This window comes from Rhinolophus sinicus, linkage group LG07 (genome assembly GCF_036562045.2).
Source record: "Rhinolophus sinicus isolate RSC01 linkage group LG07, ASM3656204v1, whole genome shotgun sequence".
NCBI lineage: Eukaryota > Metazoa > Chordata > Mammalia > Chiroptera > Rhinolophidae > Rhinolophus > Rhinolophus sinicus.
The window spans coordinates 84,237,394-84,257,458 of record NC_133757.1 but is presented as its reverse complement, the minus strand read 5'-3'; the positions used below and the strand labels follow the sequence as shown (position 1 = coordinate 84,257,458).

General features: G+C 53.8%; 1 protein-coding gene across 12 annotated transcripts; it reads right to left on the bottom strand.

The window, feature by feature from the left end:
- Window positions 1-671: 671 nt before the first annotated feature.
- On the bottom strand, window positions 672-18,996 carry TYK2 (tyrosine kinase 2). 12 transcript variants are annotated; one of them, XR_012498102.1, is made up of 24 exons: window positions 18,769-18,996; window positions 17,336-17,551; window positions 14,150-14,273; window positions 13,877-14,024; window positions 13,369-13,532; window positions 11,375-11,741; window positions 10,706-10,912; window positions 10,471-10,628; window positions 8,541-8,649; window positions 8,264-8,453; window positions 8,081-8,187; window positions 7,802-7,984; window positions 7,646-7,733; window positions 6,587-6,714; window positions 6,225-6,360; window positions 5,987-6,141; window positions 5,118-5,268; window positions 4,574-4,671; window positions 4,079-4,271; window positions 3,617-3,735; window positions 3,034-3,252; window positions 2,718-2,835; window positions 1,521-1,631; window positions 672-1,442 (listed from the first exon to the last, which is right to left on the bottom strand). XR_012498102.1 is itself a non-coding variant. In XM_019744868.2 (24 exons), the coding sequence occupies exons 1-24, from the start codon at window positions 18,773-18,775 to the stop codon at window positions 1,308-1,310; spliced, it is 3,585 nt and encodes a 1,194-aa protein (XP_019600427.2). In that variant the 5' UTR covers window positions 18,776-18,995; the 3' UTR covers window positions 672-1,307. The 12 variants fall into 12 exon arrangements, 2 of the variants coding, with proteins under 2 accessions (XP_019600427.2, XP_074194294.1); XR_012498101.1 differs by having other exon boundaries at window positions 1,521-1,725; window positions 3,034-3,206; window positions 18,769-18,995; XM_019744868.2 differs by having other exon boundaries at window positions 3,034-3,206; window positions 18,769-18,995.
- Window positions 18,997-20,065: the final 1,069 nt, after the last annotated feature.

Here is a 20,065-nt window from a genome sequence, read left to right as displayed (position 1 = left end):
TACCCTTGAATGTGGATGAAACGATGAGCACACACGGTTCCTCGCTGCAGTAGCACATAGGTATGGCAAAGGGTTAGGAATGACTGCATGAATCCCAGCAGAGAACAAATGCTGATGAACATTTCAACGGTGGACTACAACACAACCACAAAATAGAACAAGGAAATGCTATATGCCTAGATATATGGGACCATCTTCAAGATCTATTACATGGGGGAAAAAATAGCAACAAAACAGACTAGAGCTCTGTAGAGTTTTGCACATGCTACTATTTTTGCAAAAGATGGGAAAGCATAATATGTGTACAGATTTCCTTGTATTTGGATAAAATGTCTCTGGAAGGAAAAACAGGAAACCAGATGACATTAGTTGCCTTCAGGGAGGTGACAGTGGTGGCTAAAGGCCAGAGGAGGGAGACATTTCTCTGCCTCTGTCAATATTACCTATCCCCCAAAGGAGATGATAATTACAATGAATATTTAATTTTGAAAACTGGTATAAAAAGCAAATGCTTCTAGAATAGTGTGGAACTGTCCGTTCAAGAGAGCTTCAATGCATTAGGTCTGGAGACATCCTATGGGAAAGCAAATTACCTGTTTTTCACAATGTGGCTGACACATAACCCATCTCAAGTACCAATTAAGTGGAAACACTTTGGCAAGCACCAGATGAACAGTATCAAATGTTTATTAAGTGCTTGTTTGCAAGTCTCTCTGCTAAGCATGTGGCATACACAATGTCTTAACTCTTTACATTAGTCCTCCAAGTAGCAAGCATGACTATCCCTAGCTCATAGTTGAGAACTGAGGCCCAGAGAGGGAAAGTCACTTCCCTGAGGTCAAACAGGGAGAAAAGGGTGAAACTGGCAGTTGATGTGATGGAATCAGGAGGTGGGCCTTTGGGAGGTACTTAGGTGCCTCATGAATGGGATTAGTGCCCCTATAAAAGAAGCCCCAGAAAGACCCCTCACTACCCTCCCGCTTGTGAGAACACAGTGAGAAGGCCTAGGCTATGAACCAGGAAGAGGGCCTTCACCCAAATATGACCTTGATCTTGGACTTCACAGCCTCCAGAGCTGTGAGTAATCAATTTCTGTTGTTTATAAGTCACCCAGTCAGTGGTACTCTGTTATAGCAGCCCAAATGGATAAAGACAGGGAAAGTCAGGTCACAAAGGTGGAGTCTCAGGGCAGGAGTAAGGCGCAGGGAGTGGGTGAGACCAACTTCCCCCTGTTGGGGTAAGAGTGGGCGGCCCTTTCTGTGGGTACTGCCTCCTCTGATCCCCTGAATCAGAGCCACGGGTGGGCTTCAGCAGACACTGAACACAGAGGGGGCCTGGCCCTGGTATTTTTCGTGCAATGTTTTCAGGATGGGTATGAGGTTCTGGAAAGTTGGGCGGATTGAGGCCTCTGCCTTCCAGCAGTTCTTCATAAGGAGATAGATCTGGGGGAGGAAAAATGGGCTGTGGTTACTGCCCTGTCTACAGTCCAATGGTGGGGGCAGAGGAGGGGGGGGTCTCACCTCACAAGGACATTTCTCTGGCCGAGGCAGCCTCTCCCCTTGTTCCAGCAGTTCTGTGAGCCTCAGTATTGCCATCTGCCCCTGGGTGAGGCCTATAAGCTCGATGAATTTCTACAGAATAAAAGACAAGCTCTTCAAGAGGCACAGCTGCCTAGGTAGAGGGCAGGAGCTTGGAGTAGGACTGCAGGGGTTCGACCACGTTTCCCTGAAAATGAGACCTAGCCGGACGATCAGCTCTAATGAGTCTTTTGGAGCAAAAATATAAGACCCGGTCTTATTTTACTATGATATAAGACGGGGTCTTATATTAATTTTTGTTCCAAAAGATGCATTAGAGCTGATTGTCCAGCTAGGTCTCATTTTCGGGGAAACGTGGTAGTCTTGCCTCTACCACTTCTCAGCTGTGTAACTTTTGGACTTATGACTTCACCTCCTTAGGCCTGTTTTCCCATCTGTAAAATGGGGCAATATCTTCTAACACCTGGGGTGATTGTGAAAGTTAGATAAACTCATATTCATAGAGTAAGTCTGAATCAGGTGTTTGCTGTTGTTATTAAGCCTCTCAGCAAGTTGTTTTGTCTGTCCAGGATCTTTTTTTTTTTTTTTAATCTCCTATAAAGGCACTCTGATTGGTTTTGGGAATAAACCCCTAACGTTCTCTTGGCTCCTCCTACAGCCCAGGCCTGGCCAATTATTGTGGCTCATGGATACCCATTGGTTGGCTCCCTGGAGGACATGTGAGCTAAGCTGGGCCAGTCAGAGAGTCCTGAGAATTAAGCTGGAAAGCACCCTTGATCCCCTCAGCTGCAGGGAATGGGTACCTGGAGGGCTGCTGGGAGGACTAGGGGACCATGGTTGCCACAAGAGAGAGACGGCCTGAGAGATACTACCACAGAGAACAGCATAGCTGAGTGATGGAGAAAATGGGATTCATGATGATATCTGAGGGTCTATATTAAGCTGTGCCCCAACTCTCCCCTGGAGTTTGCAAATAGAGGAATAAGCTGTTCCTATTTGAGTTCCTATTTGAGTTTCTGTCACAATCAAAGCCCCTGGCATTTTAAGTGGCCCATTTTACAGATTGGGACTGTGATGCTCAAGTGGATCAAGCACTTGCTAAGCTGGGGGAGCTGGGAATTGAATGCATGCCATTCTAACTCCTCTAGTACGGGGTAGGGGTGCGGGCTTGGCTCTCACCGAGGGGGGGCTTTGGCTGGAATCACAATAGGTCAGCAGTTCATACATGGTGACACCAAAGGACCAGACATCAGATGCATAGTAGAACTTACACTCCTTCAGGCACTCTGGGGCATACCTGGGGGGACAGGGCAGTTAGGCTTTGGGCCAGACCAGACTGGAGTCCTTATCTGGGGCTTGGAAGCCCGCTGGCCCGTTAGGGCCCCTCCCTTAAGGTGAGACCAGACCCTGTCATCTGAGGCCCCAGCATCCACCTCCTCCACTGACTGCTCCAGATAAGCCTGGCCCCCCCTCCAGGTGGGTCTCGTCTAGTCACCAGAACACAGGGCTGTCCCCATCCTCGCGCACGCAGTAGTACTCGTGGCCTTCGGGCACAGCCTTGGCTAAGCCAAAGTCCCCGATCTTGACCAGCCTGTCGTTGTCCAGCAGCACGTTGCGCGCAGCCAGGTCTCGATGGACGTAATGCTGCGTGTGCAGGTAGGCCATGCCCTGGGAGCGGGGTGAGGCGGGGCCTAAGGAGCGGTGACCCGGATGGCTGGGGGACAGTCAGGTCAGGCTTGCAGGGACCGGTTGCGAGAGCAGGCAGGATGGCAGGTGCAACCAAGCAAGGAAGCAGGATGGACGCAGAGGAGACCACAGAGGGGACACTGGACCAGGGGTGGGCAAACTGGGAGGGACCGGGCTGCTGGGCGTGGCCAAGTGAGCAGAGCGGCGTCTCAGAGTGGAAATTAGGCGGGTTGGGGGACTGGCAGGCTGGGGGTGTGACCAGGTGATCGGCTGACGGACAAGTATGTTGGAAAGTCAGCCCAGGGGCTGGGTCTGGCAAGCAAAGGGATGGGACACTCAGGCCAAGCCAAAGAGGAGGGGCAGGTTCTGCAAGCAGGGGCGGGCCGGCCCACCTCGCAGATCTGCTGGGCAAACAGCAGCAGCTGAGCCAGCCCAACGCTGTGCCGGGGCAGGTAGTCTCGGAGGCTACCCAGGGGTACGTACTCCATGACGAGCTGTACCGATTTTTCGCCTAAGGGCGATAGAGGTAGGGGCCAGGGGCGGCCCACCGTGAGCCCTGCAGCTCCCGACCCCAAGGTGAGTAGGGAAGGCCAAGGCCCACCCACACTAGGCCCAGTCCTCAGGTGGGAAGGAGCCATCCTAAACCCTGTCCCCAACCCAGGGAGGTGACAACGGCTGCGACCCATCCTGGCCCTAAGAGAGCGTCCCCCAAATGGAAAAAAGGCAGTCCAGCCACGCCCACTTCGGTGCCTAACAACCTCCGTCCTCCAACCTGGGACTGAGAGGCTCTAATTGGCCACAGGTCCTGATGGCCCCGCCCCATCGACTTCTAGGCCCCGTCCGGTTCCACCCACCTTGGTCCTCGCAGCAGCCTTTGTACTGGACGATATGCTCGTGGTAGAGCGTGCGCAGGATATCGATCTCCCGCCTCCAGCCGGTGCGGAGCTGAGAGCCGCAGTCCGCCTTGAGGGCCTTCACTGCCACCATCTCGCCAGTGCCGTCGTTGGTCGGGTCGTAACAGTATAAGCTAACCTTGCCGAAGTGACCCTAGCCAAGAACGCAGGATAGTTTTTAGCCCGAGCCTCGATTCCCTGGGCCCCGCCTCCAGGCTGGTCAGTTTGGGAAAATCCTAGGCCCCACGTACTCCGTGTTGCTGGGTCTCCTAGGGGCCTAGGACCCCCTTTCAATTCCCCAGGGCCTCCTTTGAAGCTGACAGTCTTTTGGACCTGGCTCTGCCCACTCTAAAAAAACACCCTTCCGCAGGATTTCCTTAGGATTTGAACTTCTCTGCCCCCGCGAGCTTTCTAACTGCCAGCTCCCCGCCCCGGCCCTCCAGGCCCCGCCCTCACCTCGCCCAGATCCCGAATCTTTTTCAAATAGCGCTTGTGGAAAACAGTGGGGTCTGCCGCCTGCAAGTCGGGGTTCACAGCCAAGACGTCAACAAGATCTGGAAAAGCCACACCGCATGACGTCGGGCCGTAGCCCTTTACCCAGCAGGTCTACACTTTGGGGCACAGAAAGCAGGTAACTGCCTCCCCCAAGGATCAACCCAGAGATAAGGAAACTTTTTTCAACAGCTGGAAAATTCCACATCTAGTCCAAAACGCAGAGTTGGCTGCATCAAACTGATACCTGGGATGTTCTGAGATTGGGTAAAGGGCACAAACTTTTCATCAAGAGAGGAAACAAAACAAAACAAAAAAATGCATCCAAAGAAGTTTGGCTGAAACCAAGGAAAACATTAAGAAGTCGGGCATTCCCCGCCTAAGTGAATTAGAATCTGGCACACACCATGAGCCACTATACAGAGACCTTGAGTGCACTGTGCCTGTGTCAGTAGGAATCCCAATCCCTTCCCCTGCCCCAAGGTCCCAGCACTGGGGTGGGGCTCACTTTGGGGCTGCAGCCGAGTGAGGTCACGCAGGATGGTGCGGAAGGATGGCCGCTGGGCTGGCTCATAGGTCAGGCACTGGCTGGTAAGCATGGCCAGCTCCGGGCACGAGGGTTCAGGCAGCTGGTGCTGCTTCTCGTAGAAGTGCTCTTTCTGTGGGGAAGGGAACCTGAAGGCGTCAGTAGCCCCACCCCCCAAGTCTGTTTTCCCAAGAGGCAGAGTCAAGCCGCCAAGGCGGCAGGGCTGGACCAGCCAGGTCCTTGTACTGTTTTCATTTTACAGGTGAAGCAACTGAGTCTTGGCAAAGGGAAGCTGACTTGCCTGCCACCGCAGAGCCAGGACTTAAACCCAAGTCCAGCAGATTCTGTTGTGTGAAGCATCTCACACTTGTCCCTTCCTGTCCTGACTCCCACCCATCTCTGCTCCCAGGGAGCTCTGCAGACACAGCTCCCTGAATGCATCAGACCCCAGGCCTTTGCACAGGCTGTGCCGAGGCTGCCACTCTCTAGCATGGGCCACTGTGTTATATCTGCACTTCGATTAAAAGCTCCTCTGGGAAGCCTTGCCTACCCCTCGGCTGGGTCAGGGGCATCCTCTGGGACCTCCTCCCCACTACAGCCTGTGCTTCCTCCATCACTACCCAGGTCACTGTGTCTACAACTCAAGCATGTCACTTCTTTGCTGTGTACCACAATGACATTATGAGGCTGGGACTACAGTTATCTCGAACTGATAGATAACCTGATGGAGCCCCAAAAAGATGAGACAACATATGAGGCCACAAGCCAGAGGGAGGAGTTCTGGACCCTGAATGTGCCCTTGGAGGTTTTGGCGCCTTTGTGGGAAGAGCCCAAGGGTGCCCCGGATGTACCTCAGAGGGGCTGCGGCACTGCAGAGGAGCTTCCCCGTTGAAGCAGATCTCCAGGAGGGTGGCACCAAAGCCCCACTTGTCAGCCGCGGTGGTTAGGCTGTTGGCCCCGCCGACGAGGCACTCAGGGGCCATCCAGGGGATCCTCTCTGCCCGCTCTGGGGGCCAGGGCCAGAGGTCACCGAGGGTGAAAGGAGTAGGGGTAGCCACTCCCCATACCCAGCCATGTCCAGGTCCTCACCCTCCCTGGAGAGGGCACCCAGGCCCACGCCGGGGTCACTCAGCTTGATGAATGGGCTGGTGCCCTCTGCTAACCCCAGACGTGCCAGGAGGATGTTCCGGCCACACACGTTACCATGAGCCAGTCTCTTGTCTTCCTGGGGTGGGAAGGAAAGGGGGCATGGCCAGTGGAGGCCTACAGACCCTGTCCCCACACCATCCCACAGGGACAGCCCATGTGAAAAAGACAATCATAGTCATTATGGGGACCCCAACACACTGTCATTGTGTGCCCAGTGGGTCCTTCCTGTTCTCCCAGTGCTGAGGCTGCCCTGGCCCTCCCCACCAACCGGTGGCCCTCCCCTCCACCCACAGGCCACGTACCAGATAGCTAAGGGCACTGGCCAGCTGCTGGGCTACTGCCACCTTCCAGGCCACAGGCACGCAGCCCCTCTCCCGCCGTAGCCACACGTCTAGAGGTCCATGCTCCACGTACTCGGTCACCATGATGTCTGCAAAGACCAGCCACTGCAGGGCCACCCACCTGCCTCCACCCTCCAGGGCACTGAGGGCAGGCCATGGGGGGCTGGGGCTGTGGGCGGGGAAGCTGTTGGGCAGGGGTGTGTGTGGGGAGCTTAGGAGTGACCTCAGGGAGAGGGGAAATGCAGGATGGAGTGGAGGCTGAGGTGAGTCCAGGGTGAGGCAGAGATGAATGGTGGTGTTTGGGTCCAGGGTGGGTCTGAGACATAGTCAGCTGTCAGGACAATGGTGGAGAGGGGACTGGGGACCTGGGGGTGAGGCAGACAAGTGGAGGCATGGAGCTTGAGGCTGACGCATCAGTGATGCTAGGATCCCACAGCGTTGGGGTGCTCGGGGGCGGAAGTTATTCAGGGTCAGAGTGAAAGCCAGCATTGGGGGGAAGCAGGAGAGGTGGACACATGGGGTTCAGGTTCTGGGGACTGGCCAGGGTGACCCTGTGCAAGGAGTTTTGAGGTACACACAGGGTAGATGTAGAGGTGGGGTGGGGCAGGGGCTGAGGTCTGGAAGGACTGGGGTATCCAACAGGGCTTGGGTCTGCATGGGGTCACAGTCCTGATGGGGTTGGAGGGCAGATGGGGGCTGGGCTATAGAGGCATCTAGGTGGTGAATGGAGCATGGGATGAAGTCGGGAATCAGGGTATAGTCGAGGGTTGGGGTGCATGTAATAGTCAAGGTATAGCCAGAGGCTGAGATGCAATGGGTTGGCATATAGTCAGGGGTTGGGGTATAGCAGGGGGTCAGGGTAATGGTGAGAGTTGAATAGTCATAGATTGGGTTGAATAGTCATAGGTTGGTAGTCAGGGGTCAGGATGTTGGTCAAAGGTCGGGGTACAACCCAGGGAGTGGGTATAAGTGGGGGGTCGGCCCGTAAATGGTGGGGGCAGTCTGCTGGGGTTCACTCACTCTTGGAGCCGTGCACACAGACGCCATGGACGAAGGCCAGGTGCACATGGGACACCTGGCTCATGAGGCTGGCTGTCTCATAGAAGGCCTGTGGGGACACCAGGTCAGGTGGCCGCACACCCGGCCCCTCCCCCAGCCCCGGCTGCATTCACTCACCAGGGCGATGTCATGGTGACTGGGGTCTAGCACCTTCAGCACCACACGGAGCTCCTGCCCACGGCCCGCACCAAGCATGGGGGTGTCCCCACCGTCTGCCGTGTCCTCCGCAGAGCCTCTGCCCCCTACTTGCAAGCGGCCCTCATACACGTTGGTCCTCGTGCCCTGGCCCAAGTGGGACAGCTGGGGGAACATGGCAGAGAATGTGTCCACGACAAGAGCTGGTGGCTGCTCCTCCTGGCACCCTCCTACTCCCAGGGGCCCCACACCTGCACACACCTGGGTGATGTCATCCTGGCAGATCCGGTGGAAGCTGAGCTGGCTGAGGTTGAGTGGCCTGGTGCTGCTGGCCTGAGGCCCCCGCATGATGATGAGATTGGAGATCTCTGGGGGCGAGAGCCAAGTCACTGAGGGCTGCCATGGAGGAAGTGCCACCCCCGACCCCGTGCACCCCGATCACACCTCCTGGCTGCGGCAGGCAACAGTGGCGCAGGGAGAAGCAGTCATCACCGGCCCGTAGCAAGCAGCCCTGCAGGGCAGCCCGAAGCTCCCGCACACTGGGGAAGTACCGGTCCCAGCTCTCCAGTGTGAAGGTCCCCGTATGCAGCTCAATGGGGAACTTCCGCAGGCGCAAGCCCTGCGTACCAGGGTCCTGGGGTGGGTTGCAGGATGAGGGCGATGAGCAGGGGTCCAGGCAGGTACACCCAGCCCCTGCCCAGGACCCCCACTCCAAGCCCACCTGGTCCCTCTGGGCCACTGTGAGGATAAGGCGATTGAAGTGGCTGGTGCTCCAGTGGATGAGATAGAGACCGTCCTCCGGCCGCAGCTTAGCCAGCACAAATGCATCCCTGCAAGGGACAAGGGGGCAGCATCAGGGGGCGCTGCTGGACCCCCACCTGGCAACAGGAACGCACAAAACCTACCCAGAGGGGCACACTCCCAGCTGGGACAAATGTCAGACACAGCTGCTTATGTGGTGACACTGAGTCTGGGACACACACACGCAGGTATAACACTGTCACACATGACAACTCACGCAGAGAAACAGGCACACACTTATGGGAAACATCTGTCAGACACTGTCAGCGACACAATGACATACACGCAGAGACAGAAAACAGCTGTCAAATGCCAGCGGGCACACCCCAGCCACAGACACAGCCACTCCCAGGGTGACACACAGTGGACTGTCTGTCCCACCCCCAAAGGAGGATGTTCATTGACACGGCTGCTTACCCAGTGTCATGAGGCAGCACAGGGGCACCGACATCCTAGGCCCAGAGGTAACAATCGTCCTGAACAACAAACAGGAGACACCACGCCACAGGCCCAGGCGCCTGCATACACGGCGGCTCACGTGCTGCTAGACTGGGTGTTCGTGTCCCCCTAAAATTCGTCTGTTGAAGTCCTAACCCTCAATGTGATGGTATTAGGAGCTGGAATCTTTGGAAAGTAAGTCAGTTATGATGGTGGAGCCCTCATGAATGGGATTACTGCTTATAAAAGGGACCCCAAAGAGCTCCCATGAGAACACAGCAAGAAGACAGCTGTCTTGAATCAGAAAGTGGGCCCTCACCAGACACCAGATCTGCTGGTACCTTGGACTTCTGACCTTCGGAATGGTGAGAAATAAACGTGTGTTGTTTCTAAGCCACCCAGTCTGTTGTATTGTGTTATAGCAGCCTAAACAGACTAAGAAACGCACTGATAAGGCCCACAGACCCCGCACGGGTGGCACACACTCAGCTGTGATGTGGCACAGCCATAGCTCTCATGAGGTAAAATAGCTACTTCACCCTCCCCTGGTGTAGAGACGAGGCTCAGAGGGGTGAGACCTCTTAGAAAGAAACCCCCAGGGGTCAGTCCCAGTGTTACACACAGGATAAGGGACACCCAGGCACAGGGACAATGGCCAGACAATCACAAACTATGACCTGGCAGCATGCAGAACGGCCACACACGCATCTGATGACCACATAAGCACTAATACTTCACATTCTCAGCCCTACAAGTCCAAACAGAATCTCTCAGTAACCGACAATTATCAGGACAGACACACACCTGCAGGGGCGTAAACCCACACACATATCTGTGAATGGCCACCAGCATTTGTAAAACATAGCACCACAAAAATCCCCCATCCTATCACGTGTGAAAACATACGAGGACAATTTTATACGCAGTCCCTGGAGCAGTGACACAGCTGCACACCAAATGGGCTGTTCAACATCCAGACACGCACAAGTAGTAGTCCCCAACCCAGTCACTCCCATGACACGTCGCCAATGCCATTGTAGTGGCTCTCTCCCTCTCTAACCCCTATTGTACCCCACGTGCAGTACAACACACACACACACACACAGGCACGCACATGTGAGTGTACTTACACACACACACACACACACACACAAATGGAGGCACCAGTGGTATGAGTGAATGCTTGCACATATAATGCAGTCACACACAAGCAAACATGTGCTCACACTCACAGGTACACACCAGACACAAATGCTTGCACACTGACAGCTGCGCACACAAGCACACACTGAGACATGAGTGCCCACAAATCTGTACACACACCTCATTCGAGCCCCAGTTCCCAGAGCACAGTCTAGTTGGCAGCTGCTGCCCCCATGGCCCACGCTGCCCAGCGCCCCCCGCGCACTCACAGCAGGGGTCCGTGAACACCATCTTGGATACTCATCACAAGCCGTGGAGGAGCCACTTCGTGGCACAGGTAGTGGCTCGAGTCAGCTGTCAGGCGGAAATAGCCATCCACCAGGGACACCAAGGACAGGGCCCCGGCCCGGGAAGGCAGGGTCAGCTCCTAGAGGCCAGGGGTATGTCAGCCAGGCATCGCAGGCTGGAGGCACCCCCAGCCCAGCCCCCAGGCCCCGGCCCCACCAGGCACTTGTTGTCCTGACAGTGGATGCTGACATGGCGTTCCCTCAGCACGACGTGGCTGATGTCCTGGAAGTCACAGAAGTAGGTCCATGGCACCTCGCGTGGCCTGTCCATGGGTTGGTTGCCCAACTCTTGGGCCTTTGCTTTCTTCGCAGAGGAGCCAGCATGGGCATTCCTGCTCCTGCCACCGGCATCACCACTGGGACCCTGGAAAGCCAGCATGTGGGGAGGATGGATTTGAGCAGGGATGTACCTGTTTAGTCCCCCACACATTCCATCTGTGGAGAGGCTGGAACTGGGGGCACCAGGCAATCTCCTTCAGCATCCCCCCCTCATGTCGTGTCACAGGTGGGACAGAGGACCCACCCCCACGAGATATACATGCCAGAAGCCAGAACCTCGAGGAGGGCAGAGAAGAGAATCCTATTCTCTCACCCCCATATGCCAAAGGGATTATCAGAGGAGCAGACCCCAGAAATCAGGTCCTCAGCGGGCAGCAGACAAAGGATACTTCCCAAGAAAACAGACTCCGGGGACAGAAGGACATACCCCAGAGCCATGTGGGGAAAGGACGCACCACAGTTCCCCTCAGAGACCAAGGCCAAGATTTCATAGGAGCCCCTGCCCGGCCCTACCTGGACCCCCAGATAGAAAAGGTGCCCTGCTCACCTCTGCCTGTACTGGCCGCCACTGGATGCCACCAGTACCGGTCACCAGCACCTCATGAGTCGGGGGTCCTACAGCAGACTCGGGCCCAGGGTCCAGAGGGTCCTGCCTGCTGTCCCGGATGTAGCTGGGCTCTCCCTCAGCCTGGGCCAGCAGCTCTAGGTGGCACACAGACACACGCTCTGTGCCGAAGCGGGGTGCCAGCCGCTCAAGTGTGGCCAGGTACTTGACCATGATGACCTGCTGAGAGAGGTGGCCTGGCTGGAAGGCCCGCAGGAACCTGTGGAAGAGGATCCACAGGCGCAGCCGTGTGAAGGCGTTGTGTTGCTGGATTTGCTGCCGGAAGGAGCGTGGGATGCAGTCCTTGAAGCTGTGGGGACGACCAGGAGGGGCCAGTCAGGCGCCTGGGTTGCAGGCCTGGCTGGGTGACACAGGGTAAGTGGCTTAACCTCTCTGAACCTCCGCTGCCTCATCTAGAAAACACGCAGGCTATCATGAGGTGGAAAGACCACACAATAAAGGGCCAGCACAGGGAGGCTGCGTGGTGTCGGGCCTGGGGCACAGAACTCAGGAGGAGTCTATGGGCTGAAATCCCAGCTCTTGGGCAACTTCCTTAAGCTCTAAAGGGCTTCAAACTGTGCCCACCTGTAGGGCTTATGACAGAATTAAGACTATTGATTGGCATATAATAAGGACCATGTCACTGTCAGCTGTTATTATTGAAGTTGTTATTGTTTTTAACATGAATATTATGGTTATCAATAAAAGGCACAATTCTGGGGGGTTCCTCTGTTCCTCACAAAGCCCTGCCCCCTTAGCCCCTCTCCCCATCACCTTCCCTGCACTTGCCCACTAGTATAGTATAATAACCCGCCTAGATTATAGGTTTCGCAGCTTCAGTCGCCATGTCCCAAGCCTTCCCGTCCACCCTTTGACCAGAGAGCTCCTAAAGCTTGAGGTTCTAGCTGCCTCCTGTCCCCACTTCCAAGCCCTCCAGGGCTCCCCACTGGGGAAAGAGGCCCCCTGACTAGTGCCTTGCCGACTCCTGCACATGGGCAATCATATTCCAAATCTGGTCCCCTTAGAAATAGGCTTTTGCCACCTTCTGCCTCTGGGCCTTTGTATATGCTATTCCCTTGGCCTAGAATGCTTTGCCAACGCAGTCCACATCCGGATAAAGCCAACTCAACTTTCAGGTATCAGTAGAAATGTCACCTCCCCCAGGAAGTGTTCTCTGATCTCCAGGTTGGATAGGCTGCCTCCTCTGGGTTTCCCAGTTCGCTGTCACAGCCCCAGTCCTCCAGAGTGATAACATGATGGTGATAGGATATGTATTTTAAGAAGAACTGCTGGTACTGAAGACCCAACTCTCCTGCTGCCTCCTCCAGGCAGTATGCTCTGATTGCCCCAAGAGTTGGCAATGGAGGTGAGCATAGCTAGCTCCTTCCTTCCCTTGAATTATAGGGAGTTCTCCAAGTTCATCATGCTCCAGCCACACTTCCTTCAACATATCGAGCACAGTCCAGCCTCATGGCCTTTGCACTGGCTGTTCCCTCTATAGAATTATCTTCTCCCAGATACCTACATGGCTCCCTCTTTCACTTCCTTCAGATCTTTGAATGTGAATGAATGTTACCTGCTCAGTGAGGAATTCCCTGACTACTCAATTTTAAATTGTGTAACCCTGACTCCCTGACACTCTTCTTCTTCCTCTTTTTCTGCCTAATTTTTCTGTTGTAGTTATCACCATCTAAATCACTACACATTTTACTTTTGTATTTTCTTTATTGCCTGTCTCCTTCACCAGACATTCTTATCTGACTTGTTCGCTACTGTGTCCTCAATACGCAGAACTAATGCCAGCATACAGTAGTAGGTACTCAATAAACATTTGTTGAATGAACGAAGTCATGGCAGCATGAAAGGTCTGCCTTGGTCCTACCATGCCCAGATGTTGCCATCCATCTACACAGTGTCTCCGCCCCATTTGCAGATACCTGATCTTCTTGGCCACCTTTTCCAGGGGAACACCAAGGCGGAGAGCGAGGTGGCAGAGGTGCAGAAACGCCATGCCCAGGCTCTCATTCTTAAAGTGGTGGATCTCCTCCTCACTCGATAGCTCCCACAGCGATGCTACATCATTCACAAACTCATGCTTGCCCTGGGGGTGGTTAAATTGGACAGGAAGGGAGGCATGAGAACCTGTTCGCTCCCCAGCTTCTGACCACTTTGGGGAGGCGGGGAAAAAGTTTTCTGGAAAAGCCAAATACACAGCATTCATGCCTTTCTACCCAACCCTATGCCTGTGGCAGACATCATTGATGGATCACAGCACTCTTTCCCAGGCAAACGGGAGAGTCTCAAAACCCTTTGGTTCAGGCAGAAAAAGGATCCCAGATGGCATGAGTTGAAACCTATTAGTTGTAACTGGGGAGGGAAGTGGAGCCTTCTCAACTGCCCATAAGTTCCCCCAAAATAATCCCACCTCCCCAGCCCTGCTCACACCTGCTCAAAGAGGTACTCAAAGGAAGCTGGGTCCAGGAGTTGCATGCCCTGTTCTGCCTGATCTGATGAAGCCTTGGCCCCTGGGGGCCCGCAGCGGTACACAGCTGGCTCCTGAGGATTTGTGCCATGCCAGTTCCGGAAATAAAACCTGCAGGAAAGGAGTGGGCACAGCTGGGGCTGAGCACAGATTCAGACCAGCTCTAGGAAAATGGGGTGCAGGGGAAGGAGGGGACAGAACAAAAGGAGACAAGCTTCCCACAGGCCTTTGCTCACCTCATGCGGAAGTGCAGTGTCAGGCTTATGTCTCTGGAGACCTCAAAGATGTGGTTTGGGGGCAGCCAGACCTGGGCCTGGGCATCGAAGAGGGCAAAGAGATTGAGGCAGGGTGGAGTGATGCCTGGAACAGGGGAGAAACAAGGTTAGGAGTCAGCGTCTGCTGCCATTCATTCTGTGGGCCCCCAGACCTGCTGTCTCCCTTCACAAGCCTTCCCTGCACTTCCTCCCCTGCTGACAGAAGACAACGCAATATGTTGACCACGCTGTGGCCTCACAGAAGACTATATTTCCCAGCCTCCCTTGCAGCTTGGATGGGGCCATTGGACTGGTTTCTGGCTAATGGGATGTGAGCAGAAGAGATTTCATACTTCCAGGCCTGGAAATAAACCCTCCTGCCATCTTCCCTGCCCCAGGGATGTTAGAGACACCTTGTGCCAAGATGGAGGCGAACCATCTGACCTGCATTAGATTTTAGGTAAACCTTCATTGTCTTAACCCAGGAAAATTTGGGGGGCTGCTTCTTACTATAGCAAAACCTATCCTCGACTGACTAACACAACCCTCCTCTGATCTCTCTCTGAACTTCAGCGCCAAAGAAATTATCAGCTACCTCCTGGCTGTCTGCCCCTGGAAGTCACAAGCCCCCTCAGACATGCCTTGTTTCAAACAGATCTTATCCGAGGTCCCAACACCTGCCCCTCCTCTGCCCAGTTCCTTAAGCCAGGACTTGGTTCTTGTGTTCAACTCCTTCCACACACTCCACATCAGATGGTACAAGTCCTGCTCTTCCTGTATCTTCCCTCTCTCTGGGACCCACCCACTTCCTTCAAATCCAAAACCCAGGCCTAGGGCCAGCCCGGTGGCTCAGGAGGTTGGAGGTCCGTGCTCCTAACTCCGAAGGCTGCCGGTTCGATTCCCACATGGGCCGGTGGGCTCTCAACCACAAGGTTGTCAGTTCAGTTCCTCGAGTCCCGCAAGGGATGGTGGCCAGCACCTCCTGCAACTAAGATTGAACACAGCACCTTGAGCTGAGCTGCCGCTGAGCTCCTGGATGGCTCAGTTGGTTGGAGCACATCCTCTCAACCACAAGGTTGCCGGTTCGACTCCTGCAAGGGATGGTGGGCTGCGCCCCCTGCAACTAGCAACGGCAACTGGACCTGGAGCTGAGCTGCGCCCTCCACAACTAAGACTGAAAGGACAACAACTTGAAGCTGAACAACACCCTCCACAACCAAGAGTGAAAGGTTAACAACTTGGAAAAAAAAAAAAAAGGCCTGGAAGTACACAGTGTTCCCCAATAAAGTCCTGTTCCTCTTCCCCAATAAAATCTTTAAAAACAAAACAAAAAAAAAAACCCAGGCCTAGTCCAACCTCCAGACTTGTCATTCCCCACATTGGCCACCCAAGGCGTCTTTTTATATATCACTTAACATTTAGCTAAAATAGTTCTTTCAGAATGATTTATAATCACCTAAGTACCAGCCACCAGATAAAGAAATAAAACTTGGTAAATATAGCCTATATCCACCTCTTTTCCCCTCCCACAAAGAGGTATGTCTACTCCTAAAGTAGAGTTTACCATTTTCATATCCTCTATGATCGTCTTGAATGTTATAAACTCGAAATGTGGTATTATATCATAAGTGTCTTCCTGCAATTCGCTTTTTCATGCCACAATAAGTTTGAAAGCTTCACACATGATGATACATGTAAGGTTGGTTAAGTTGCCTTTTCATGGCTGTATAGTATTCCAGTGCTCAACCATACTGCTATTTATTTGCACATTCTCCTACAGAGGGACTTTGAGATCGTCTCCCATTTTTCGCTAAAATAAATGAGACAGCTCTGAACATCCTCATGTGTCTCCTGGAACATATGAGCTGAGTGTCTGTAGGGTGAATATCTAGAAGTGGAACTGTGTGGCCTCAGAGTGTGCATTTCAACCACGTTAGATGATGCCAAATTGCCAAGTTGCTGCATCCAAGAGCACTGCCTCCTACAGAAGGAGTGCCTCCCTGTGAGACAACTTCCTGAAGAGCCAATCTGACTGTTTCATTCACTGGCTTAAACCTTCTATGGCTCCCCATTGCACCCTGAGAAAGCCCAACCCCTCATCACAGAATAGCTATGACCTGGACCCCAGTTTCAATTCCTACTTCCCCTTCCAAATCCTTGAAACTGACAAGCTAATCACTCTTAAGGTCTTTTCCTTCCTCAAATAGATCAGGCTCTCTGGGACTTCTGCACACGTTGTTCCCTCTGCCAGACATGTTTCACTTCACCCAGCACACCCATCAGAAAGCTTTTAAGAATCAGCTATCAATTGAAAAGTACAAAGTGTAGGAATCCACCAGAAGGCACACCCACCCAGTCGTTGGGTGGGGGCGGGGGGAGTTTGAGAGGACTTCCTGGAGAAAGGGCATGTAAGAAAGTCCCCTTGGAGAGACCTTCTCCTCTGGCAGAAGAAATTACACTTTTGAGCACATCTACTACAGGCTCTCCCAGCCATTCCCTATTTCCTTACTGCTGTCTTAAAAAAAAAAAATAGTCTGAACTCTCAACTCCTCCCTCCAGCATTTAAGGCACTGTAAGGTCTGGCCCTGGCTGACCTCTCCCCCATCCTCTCCCACCTGGGGATCAACTCTGCCCTGGTCTCCCTTCTCCCACCCTCACCCACCACAGTCTGTTCCCCCCACAGCAGCCAGAGAGCACTTGTGAATACCTGAGTCCAGTCACGTCTTTCCTTTGCTCACAGTCCCACATCACATGGAGCAAAATCCAAAATCCTCCCTGAGGCCCACAAGGCCCTGCACAACCTGCGCTATCACCTCCTTGCCCTCACCTCCTCCTGTCTCCCCTCACCCGGCTCCAGGGGTTGCCGGCAAGTTCCCACCTCTGGGCTTTTGCTCCTGCTGCTCCTGCTGCCTGGTACCCATCTTCCCCAGATATCCCTGGGGCTCCCTCCCTTATCTCCTTAAGTTTTTAATTTTTCACCATCATCTATCTCTGCCCTCCTACACAGTTTTCTTATTTATTACATTTCTTGCTGATTTCCCTATCAGAAAGGCAGTGATTTGGGGGCTGGCACACAGCAGGTGCTCACTGTGTCTGTTGAATGAACAGGCAGGTGGATGGATGGGGTCCAGCTGCTGCCAGCACCTCCACGCTCGCCACGGGACTCACCGACTTTGCGTGCGATGTGAATGCAGACCTCCTCCGCAGTCAGTGTGGCCTCACTGAAGGTGACCCAGGGCTCTCCGCCGTCGGGGCCAGCCCAGTGCAGGAGCACCTTCAGGCCTCCTCTGGTGGTCATGAGCTGAGCTCCATCCTCATCAGGCGTGCTGCCCCTGGCAGTGGCCCTCCAGTGGCACAGAGGCATGCTCTTGACAGCTGGCTTGGCTGTGAAGGGACAGCTCATCAGTCCCCAGGTCTTAACCTGGAGGCTCCTGTTAGTATCTCAACCTGCTGCCCAGTCAGACTGAGGCCCGCGGGAACGATGCTGGACTCCCCATACTCTGTGACCTCAGGCACACAATTCTCCTCCTTAGTTTCCACATCTGTTTGATGAAGTTGAGGGATGTGTCCCCACCTATCAGATACTTCTCATGAACTATAACACCCAACCCTTTTATTGGACACAGTGGCGTCAGTATAAAAATCTGCTCTGAACCCATTATTCCCAACATAACCAGGCAGACAGGTGTGGTCAAACAGACCTGGGTGGTAAATTTGGGCACTGCCTGTGTCAACTGAGGTAAGTCACTTAGCCACACTGGGCCTCAGTTTCCCCATTGGGAGAATGGAGATGCCGAGAGCGCTGCCATCAAAAGATGGTTGCAATGTTTCAACATAATTCTGCGTATTCCTTATATGTTTGGCACAGACCCTGATACAGGCCTGAAAAAAATAACAAATGTGACCAGAACAAGGGTAAAAATCATTATTATTGGTTTCATCCTCGTAACTGTTTTTTTGCTTCAGGCCAAGATTCCTGCCTCCCACGTCCACCCCCATGAGCAAGGCCAGACTCTTTTTACTCCCCTGAGCCTGGGAAGGGTTGTGTTCAGCTCTGTACCTCCCACCCAGCTCCAGGACTTTTACAAAGCCAGGCCCAGGGCCCAGGCCTCCTGAGGTCTCCTGAATCTCCAGGGAGGAGGGGCTGTCAGTGATTCCACTGATTGCACCAATGTTACTGATTTAAGACAAACAGTGATGGAAAGAGGAGAATGTTGTAACAGCATAATGTCAGGTTCGTCAGGAATCAGCTGCTTTCTCTAACCTGTTTCCTCATCTGGAAAACGGGCATATAAAGGTCTCTCCCTCAGAGGGTTGTGGGGAGGATTCAGTGAGATGAAGCCGGGAAAAGGCACAGCACAGGCCCTGGCACGCAGCAGGCCCTCGATCAAGGTTCGCTATTATTATCTATTAACTTTTAAGAGAAGACGTGGGGATGGGACTTTTGGGGTGCCCATCTCCCCCTTCCTCGTCCCCATTAGGCCCAGACCCAGCTTGGAGATGGGGTCAGGCTAAGGTCTGCACCCGGGAAGTCTGCACCCCACACACACACCCAAACCTCCAAACTCCGCTGACGGGTAGGAACCGTGACGTGCACCCACCAGGCATCCGCCAGTCCCGAGGCAGCGGGTGCTGTTATTCATCTCCGGCCAAGCGCTGCCAGTCCGGCGCCTCTCGCCAGCCGCATCCTTCCTGAGGACCTCTGGGAGGCGCCCTTTCCATGCCCTCCTCCACACTCAACCCTGGTCCTGGGGACTGTGGCTCGAACCCCGGAGCCCTCTCCGCCGCGGAAGGCAGCCACCGCCGGATCGCCGCCGAGACACCGCCTCTCATTGGCTGCCTGAAACGGTCACACTCATTGGTCGCCTCAGACGCGGAAGTGGGTGGTCCACACAGGCCGCTGCGGCGGGATCTTTTATTTCCTGCGCGGGCGAGAGGCCCAAGTCAGGCTTTCGCGCCTGACTCTGGTGCAAGCCCCAAATCCTCGTCTTGGTGATCTAAGGCTGCAGCCGGTCGCCATTCAGTCCTTCAACCGCCTGCCATGTGTCTCCGCATTCCATCCTGCCTTGTCACTGCATGGCCAGCCCCACCCTCTAGCTGAGACCCCCCTTCGTCTCTACGGAAGGCATTTCTAGCCCACCTGCTCACATCCCTTTCCAGATCTCTTGCATTCCTGTCCTCTGAGGCCACCTTGCTGTCCAAGTAGCAACTTGGACGTCCCACCCGATCTGAGTTTTAATCACACAGCAAGTCTCTGCCATTTACCGAGAAGGCTATACGCTTAGCGTTTTACACGCATCGCGTTTGATCCTGGTAGCAGTCCTCTGAGTAGGAGCTCTTATACCCATTTCTCAGAGAAAGAAACTGAGGCACGGAGAGGTGCCAAAGACTCCTTAACCAAACTTTATTCCTCTGAGGCCTCTTCTCCACTAGCCTTCGACCTTGCCCCCGGTTCTGTCTTTGCCCAGCCCAGTCTGAGCAAAGACTCCTAAGTCATCGCACCACCCTTGATATCTGATCAAGTTCCTCATCCCCCACCTTTGATGCATATGTCCTTGGCTTCTCTTTAGCAAAAAATTCTGTTAAGTCAGTTTAGCAAGAGTCCCCCTACCTTTAACGTCTCTCTCCTCTTAGTTATTTTCCAACCATAGACAACCCCCACCCCCACTCTGCTCTTTGGCTCCCAATCCCCAGCTGTCTGCTGTACTCAGAATTGACCCTGACCTTTCAACCCTATTTCAATCCCCCTATTGCAATAGACGTGAATGAAGTTTTCCTTACCATTTTAACAAGCATCAGAATAATTTTTTCTTTCACAGAGGTTGAGTAACTTTCCCAGGTCACAGCACAAAAGGGCAGAGACAGGTTTATTTCTGGAGTTGGAGCCATAACTGCTGT

Coding starts and splice junctions, on each gene's coding strand:
- TYK2 (XM_019744868.2), bottom strand. Junction 8,188..8,263: donor TTGCCTGCCGCAGCCAGGAG/GTGTGATCGGGG, acceptor TCTCGCCCCCAG/AGATCTCCAATCTCATCATC. Junction 3,207..3,616: donor TTGCCCAGCAGATCTGCGAG/GTGGGCCGGCCC, acceptor CCCCGCTCCCAG/GGCATGGCCTACCTGCACAC.